This window comes from Elephantulus edwardii, unplaced genomic scaffold (genome assembly GCF_000299155.1).
Source record: "Elephantulus edwardii isolate Elephantulus edwardi_28Jun2011 unplaced genomic scaffold, EleEdw1.0 scaffold00233, whole genome shotgun sequence".
In the NCBI taxonomy this organism is placed as follows: domain Eukaryota; kingdom Metazoa; phylum Chordata; class Mammalia; order Macroscelidea; family Macroscelididae; genus Elephantulus; species Elephantulus edwardii.
Genome location: NW_006399983.1, coordinates 4,212,871 through 4,221,326, shown reverse-complemented (window position 1 = coordinate 4,221,326; position 8,456 = coordinate 4,212,871). Strand labels below are relative to the sequence as shown.

Below are 8,456 nucleotides of genomic sequence, written 5' to 3'. Positions count from 1 at the left end.
GAAGACCCTCTATGAGATGGATTGATTCGGTGACTGGGGTAATCGGGATGGGTGTGTCAGAGGCGGTGTGGTTGGCACAGGATAGAGCAGGGTTTGGGGCTGTTGTGCATAGCGTCGCTATGAGTCGCAAACAACTCGACGGCACATAATAACAACAACAATTATGTAGATAAATGTGTTGTTGTTAGATGCTGGTGAACTGATTCCAACTCATAGCAATGCTGTGAACGACAGAATAGCACTCAGCCAACTCTCTGTCAATCTCAGGCTCTGCTCTCCCTATGTCCGTCGCTGAGTCACTTTGTCTCATTGGGTCTTCCCTTCTTCCACTGACGCCTGCTTTCTGAAGCATGAGGTCCCTCTCCAGGGACTGGCCTATCTTGGTCATATATGTGAGATGAAGTGTCACCATCCCTGCTTCTAAGATATATTTGCTTATTCTTTGGGCACTCTATGGTATGATCAGTATTTGTCACTGATAGTACAGTCAGAAGACACCAATTTTTCCTTTGACTTTTTTTCTTATTCACTGTTAAACTTTCACATGCATCTGAAGCAACTGAAAAGACCACAGTTGCAGCCAGGTGCACACTAGTCTTTAAAGGTACATCTTTGCTCTTTAGCATTTTAAAGAATTCCTGAGCAGCAAGTATGTTCAATGCCATATGTCATTTGATTTCTTGGCTGCTGTTTCCATGGGCGGTAATTGTGGATCCAAGTTAAAGGAAATCTTTGATCTCGTCAGTGTTTTTACCATTTATCATGATGTAGCCTGGTGGACCAGTTATGAAGTTTCTGTTTTCTTTATGGTTGAGGTGTCGTCCATCCTGAAGGCTGTAGTTTTCAATCTTCAAGTATGTGTTTCAAATCCTCTTCACTTTTAAGTAAGCAGTAAACACGTATACATTATTTGGTGGCCTAGTGACAAGAAGCTGCACTGTAATCCTGAAGGCTTGCAGTTCAAGTCCACAAGCTGCTCCACAGGACCAAGATGAGCAATCTCCTCTCATGCGATTAACTTCCTCTGAAAACCTGATGGAGAGTCAGCTATGGGTCGGTTCCCATGCGATGGTACACAACAACAACAACAACAACAACAATATATGTATATATACTCTTTTTCAGAATGATTGTCATAATTCATGATTTCCTAAATAAATAATAGTAGTAGAGTAACAAGCACTGAGCTCTGCTTTGAATTCTGTTATGTAAACAATGTCAAAGGGCTATTGATAGGCCCTTTCAAGGTCTTTAGGGACAAAGAAAAACTGTGCTAACATCTTTTGCATCTGCTTCTACCACACAGGCCACTGTGCTTCCCTAAGACATTGAATCCTTCATTACACAAATTGCTCGTCTAATCTTGTCCTGTTATTTAAGTTCTTTATGTGCCCGTTCTTCTCCCTGTGTGTGTCTTCCCGAAATACCTAACCTATCAGAAACACAGCAGAGTTTTCTTGGTACAGGGAGCAACGCCATCTTTCCTATGTGTTCAGCATATCACCAGGCCCTTAATCTGCTCTTTTATCCATCATCAGATTCATTAAAAGAGTCTAAAGGTTATTATTTGCAGGGCAATGATGGGCAATGAAGGAATCAAGACAACAAACCCAGCACCAGTCCTTAGAAGAGCCTTGCATGAACTAGTCCTTCTCTTTATACATTTTCTCTTCATTTCTGTGACTTAGGCATTCTGACCTTGGATCAAATGTTCATCTGATAATGTCTGTCTCTCTGGAGAATATCTTACAGACTTTAAAGTACAAAGAGTCTCTTACCAGTTGCCAGAAGATCATTGATGAGAACGAGGAACCTTTCATCAGACACTTGGGCGTCTGTCATGAGAAATACTGTGCTGAGGTTCTTGACCCCGGCTTTCAGACACAGGCTGGCCAGGTCCACCTGCAGAAACAGTGTCAGACATCTTAGAGAAGAAAGACTTCTTGAAAGAGGCTTCAACTCATTCTTTAGGATCAGAACCATTTTCAGACCCACTTTACCTGGAAATGAACCAAGACATCAGTGCTGGCATGGAGAAGGGATATCTTGCACTGAACAGGCAGCAAAATGTACCTCATTTCATTCCCCAATTCCAATATAAGTCAGCAAGTGAAACTAAACAGTGATGCCCTTGAACTCATGTAAACACTGTGGCTCCTGCTCAAGCTTCTGATACCTCTGTGCAAAAGCCAGATGTGGTCCTCTGGTCACCTAGTCTACTTATAACATCACAGCTGCCTGAGAAGATAAAGGATTGCTCTTGACCTTGACAGAATGTGATGGAGCTACAGGCTTGGAGGGTAAACATAATATGTTATGTTACTAGTATCTAGTGTTCTTATGATTATTGTGGTGGTTGTGTACTGTTGATTCAGAATCAACCTATAGCTGATCCTCTGGTGGGTTTTTAGAGGCAGTTAATCACACGGGAGGAGATTGCCCATCCTTCTTCCCTGGTGAAGCTGGTGATTAATACTCTGTGCTTTCAAGATTGCACTGCAGTTTCTTGCCACTAAGCCATCACAGCTCCCTTCTTATGACTATTGTTATTGGTAGGTGCCATGGAGTTGAGTATGACTTATAGTGACCCAGTGAACAAAAAATCTGAACCCTGTTCTATCCTGCGCCATCCTCACACTTCCTGACACACAAGAGCTCATTGTGGCAGTCACTATGTCAATCCACCTGATCAAGGATCTTCCTCTCCTTAGCTGACCCTCTACTCTTCCAAGCATCAGGTCCCTTTTCAAAGAATAGCCCCTCCTAGCAACATGCCCAAAGTATGTGAAGCAAAGCGTCATCATTCTTACTTCCAAAGAGTACATTCCAGCTACACTCTCTCCAAGATTTATCTATTCATTCTCTTGGCTATCCATGGGATGGTCAGTGCTCTCCTCCAACACTACATCTCAAAGGCATAAACTCTTCTTCTGTCATCCTTATTCATTGGCCAGCTCTCAGATACATAGCAAGTGATCAGAAAGACAGATGATGGCCTGAATCAGATGCACCTTAGTCCTCAAACTGACACCATGGCCCCTCAATAATTTGGAGAGATCCCTAACTTCAGGTTTTCCAAGTACAATGCATCTCCTTATTTTTTGACTGCTGGTACTAAGGGTGTTAATTATGGATCCAAGCAAGATAAAGTTGTTGACAGTTTCAATCTCTTCTCCACCCATCATGATGTTGGCTATCGATCCATGTTAAGAATCTTTGTTTTCTTGACACTGAGATGCAATCCATACTGAAGGCTTCATTTTTTGATCTTCTGCAACAGGTGCTTCAAGTCCTACTCATTTTCAGCATGCAAGGCTGAGTCATCTGCATAATGCTGGGTATTGATGAGTCTCCCTCTGAGCCTGATGTCACATTCCTCTGCAAAGAGTACAGCTTCTTGAATAATTTGCTCAGTATACAGACTGAATATGTATGGAGAGAGAACACAACCCTGATACACTCCCTTCTTAACTTTAAACCATGCACTGTTCCCTTGTTCTATTTTCAAAACAGCCTCTGGTTCAGGTATAGGTTTCTCATGAGCACAATTAAGTGCTCTGGGACTCCCATTCATCTCAATGTCAGCCACAAATCATTATGATCCACACAGTCAAGTGCCTCTACACAGTTAATAAAGCACAAATAAACATTCTTCTGGTATTCTTTACTTTCAGCCAGGATCCATCTGACATCAGCAATGATATCCCTGGTGCCATGGCTCTTTTAAATTCTGTTTGAATTTCTGGAAGTTCCCAATCTATGTACTGATCTAGCCATTTTTTAGTGATCTTCAGCAGTATTTTGCTTCATATAATTCTTTCATTGTTATATACTCCCCCACTAGTCCACTCCACTGTGCAGCCTTCATTCTGGACTCCTGTCACAACAATAATACCTAATCATATATCCCTTTTAAACAGTTCTCTCCCTCATCTGTTTCAATGAAGTATACATTATTTGTCCCCTCTTTCTCAGTCTCCCCCTAATCCATATGTCAGTCTCATTTTACAATAGTGGCACTATGCAGTATTTGTCCTTTTGTGACTGAGATATTTCACTCAGCATAATGTCCTTCATGGTCATCAATTTTGCATATTATTTCATGAGTTCCTTGTTTTTCAGTGCAGCATAGTATACTACTGTGTGAATACACCAGAGCTTCTCTATCCATTTGTTTGTTGGTAAGTACTTGGGTTGTTTCCAACTCTTTGCTATTGTGAACAAAGCTGCGATAAACATCGGGTTGCATATATCTGCTTGGGTGGGGGTTATGGTTTCTTTATGTTGTGAATGTCCAAATGTGAATCTGGTATATGACTTTACATTCAGTCTGTCTTCAAGAAACTGAGCTGTGTACAGGGAAGAGGTGGGTAAGTCTATCAGAGCTGGTTGGGATTCTTTTAGGAATAAGTAAAGCTGGCACCTGATGGATATTACGTAATGATGCCCTGCTGTGACTACACTGTGGCCATGGATGAAAAGAAGGGATCGTTGCAGGTTGTATATAATGTCCTCCTCCAACTTTTAAAGGATGTACATGGTTCCTAAGCACCTAGCGTCTGAAACTGACAAATGAGGATCTCAAAGGTCCAGGGGTTACAGATCCAGGCTTTAAAATATAAAGGTGTTACAGAACTTGAGCAGACAATCAGAATTCCTCCTCTCGCCACTCTCTGTAACACTTGAGTTGCTCATACGCTGTGTGCTGCATTTGATAAGGCTCTGGGTCTGATTTCTGTGAGTGCTGAGGCTCCACAGATGGAACTAGGCCAGCTGGGGTCTTATAAAGGCTGACTTTGGAAAGGCCACTGTTCTCAGACTGTGTCTAATAAGAAAGAACCACGGCACCAGCTTTGATTCTAAGAAGAAATTAGTGAGGCTCTTAAAAGGAAGTATTGGCAAGGAATGTGAAAAAGGAATGATGGCTGAAGGAGTGATGTGGATAACTGGAGTCAGGTGCATTTCCTCCCCTACCTGCCCAGCCTCCTTACCTTGAAATCTGGGATATGGTAACCTTTCCGCAGAGTGATCTGGAAGACGTCCATGGAGCTGATGAAAGCTGCAAGCCTTGTCAAGCTTTGCTTACCACTCCCCCCTACGCCAACCAGCAAAGCGTTTCCCCGTGGGGATTCCAGGATGCGATTGATATGGCAGCTGAAGAGAAGGGAGCACAGGGCCCATCACTTTAATCAGACTTTGTCTTGTGAGAAGCATGGATAATATTGTAAGGGGGAGTAGAAGCTCTCCGCAAAGGCAAAATACAGCCTCTACTGGGGAACTATTAATAAGATTGTTCTCAAATGTGGCCTCATCTTACTTGGTTGAAGGGCTGCTGAATTCACCCCTGATTAACTTTAAACTGGAGTTCTTGGGTGGTGAAAATGGTGGCTCAGATGGTAATCAGAATGTTGGAGGCCTGAGTTCACCTAGAGGTGCTACAGAAGAAAGATCTGGCACTCCATCCCCCCTCCCTAAATAGTCACTGAAAAAAACAACACAAGTCTACACAGGGGGTCATCACGACTTTCCACTAACTGTACAGGAACCAGTTTGTTGGGTTTTGCTTTAGTCATGATCTCAGAGAGTGGGTGACATAGAAGAAAAACCTAGGAAGTCAGGCAGGAATGGAGGGGGCTGTGTTGAAAGCAGTGAGGGGGTGGGATAACCTTCCCTCATGCTTCCAGATGAGCTGGACACTTTCATACTTCCCATTTCACTTGACCTATGTGTGCTTTGAGGCAAGGGGCCGGGGATAAAAAATAAAAATAAATAGGCAGGGGGCACAATTAAAGGGAAAATGAAGAAAGGATAGAGAACAAGACAGAAACATAATAGTTTGTTCTTTTTAGGAAAGCAAAGAGCCAAATTTAAGCAGCAGAATAAGTGCCTAACTCCTCCTTAATCACGATTTTTATGCCTTTGTGGTGAGTATTTGTGGATTCCCAGAATACTTAGTTATTATGCTCACAGGAAACCTACTTCCAGACCAAGAAGAATTGATGTTTTGAATTGTTGTGTTGAAGAAAATATTGAATATCTCATGTATTGGGGGAAAAAAACAACCCCAAAAACACAAAGACAAAAACAAAACAAAAAACCAACAAACAAATCTGTTTTGAAGTAAGCATAATTAGAGAGTTCTTGAGAGGCAAAGATGGTGAAACTTTCTCTCACGTACTTTGGACATATTTTCAGGAGAATCCAGTTCTTAGAATCATCAAATCTGGAAATGTGGAGGGTTGACAAAAGAGTGGAAGATTCTCAAGGAGAGAGATTGATTGACACAATAACTACCTCAATGAGCTTGAGCCTAATAGAGACTGTGATGATTATTCAAGACAGGGCACTGTACCAGTCAGATCTGATTTGACGGTACACGCACACACACACACACACACACACACACAAAATAATAATAAAAAAAAAAGACAGGGCAAAGTTCAGATCTCTTGTTCATGAGGTCTCTATGAGTTGTAGTGGGATGATGCCACCTAACAACAACAGAGATAATTATTCTTAAACATATATAAATTATTTTCAACAAATTACTCTTATGCCCCCACTCATCTGTTAGTTTGCCATACCGTGGTGGCTTGCTTCTTGCTGTGATGCTAAAAGCTATGCACCCAGTATTTAAAATACCAGTAGGTTCATCCATGGTGAACAGGAGTCAGTAGAGTTTCTAGACTAAGACAGATGAAGATGCAGGACTAAGTGTTCACGTCTGAACTCACAGGTCTTTGAAAACTCTGTGGATAATGGAAGAACATGTTGATATAGTGCCAGACAATGAGCCCCTCTGGTTGCAAGGCACTCAGAATATGATGGGATAAGAACTACTACTCCTCAGATTTGAGACTACTGTAATGACACAGATGGCTCTAATGTGTTGATGTAGTAAGACTCAAAAGGAGGAGAAATAGCTGCAAACATCTTTTAAAAACTGGAACATGGGTGTGTACAAAGGATGAATCTAGGGAAATTGGAAGTTGTAAAAAACAATGAAATGGAATGCATAAAGATTAACATCCTAGGTGTTAGTGAGCTGAGATGGACTGGTACTGGCTATTTTGAATCAGATCAACACGTGACTTCCTATGACAGGAATGACAAATTGGAGAAGAATGATGTTACCCATCATTCATGATAGTGATGATTCATCATTGAAAAGAGCATCTCAAAATCTATCCTGATGTTCAGTGCTGTAATAGGATATTATCCATATGCATACAAGGAAAATCTATTAATACAAGTATTGTTCAAATATGTGCACCAATTACTAATGCTAAATGAAGAAATTGAGAACTTGTACTATCTTTTGCAGTCTGAAATTGACTGAACATGCAATTATGATGCATGAATAATAATTGGTTACTGGAATGCAAAAATTGGAAACAAAGAAAAAATAATGGTAGCTGGAAAATATGGCCCTGGTGACAGAAATAAGGCTAGAAATTACCTGGAAGAATTTGGTATAGTCAATGATTTATTAATTGCAAATACTTTTTTTTTAAAAAAAAAAAACACCAACAAAACCAAACTACCAGCTATGAATAGTGATAAGACAGATGGACCTCACCCGACTGACTACAGGAATTAGACTGACTACATCTGTGCAAAGGGACACTGGAGCGACACTTAATATCAGTAATCAAATTCAGACCGAAGGCTGACTGTGGAATAGACCATTAATTAACATGAAAGCTCAAACTGAAGGTGAAGAAAATGAAAACAAGTTTATAAAGACCAAAATATGACCCTGAGTCTATCCTAACTGAATCTAAAAGCCATTTTAAGAATAGATTTGACAGTTTTCATTAATGACGAAAGACAGAAGAGTTGTGGAATAACATCAAACACATTGCCTATGAAAAAAGTAAGATGCCACCACAAATGTAACATGAGAGAAAAGACTAAAGTGGATTTCAGAAGAGACTCTGAAACGTGCTCTGGAAAGGAAAGAAGTCACAACAAGGGGGGCAGAATGCTGAAGTATGAGAACTGAACAGAAAATATTAAAGGGCAGCTTGAGAAGACAAACCAAAGTATTATAATGATATATACATGGACCAAACCTTGAATCCCATTTATTTCTATCCCAGAAAATGGTTATACAACAGAGTTAGAAATTATCAATAGTATCATTAAAATCACATGCTAGTAAAATCTTGCTGAAGGTTATTAAAAAATGGGTGAAACTATACATCAACAGGGAACTTCCAGAAATTCAAGCCGGATTTGGAAGAGGCCATGACATAGGGATATCGTGGCTGATGTCTGACAAATCTTAGCTGTAAGCTGATAATATCGAAGGACGTTTACTTACTTGTCTTTTATTGATTATGCAAAGGCATTTGATTGTCTGGATCATAACAAATGATGGCTATCATTGAGAAGAATAGGGGTCCAGAATACTTAATTGTGCTCATGTAAGACCAATGAGCAGCTGTATAAGC

The 8,456-nt window shown here is 40.7% G+C and overlaps 1 protein-coding gene across 1 annotated transcript in view; it reads right to left on the bottom strand.

The window, feature by feature from the left end:
* The window catches only part of DNAH9 (dynein, axonemal, heavy chain 9), a 623,295-nt gene that overhangs the window by 266,815 nt on the left and 348,024 nt on the right, over positions 1 to 8,456 (bottom strand). Inside the window, 2 exon segments of the mRNA XM_006898570.1 lie at positions 1,779 to 1,902; positions 4,992 to 5,154. Of these exon segments, the coding sequence (XP_006898632.1) occupies positions 1,779 to 1,902; positions 4,992 to 5,154 (287 nt within the window).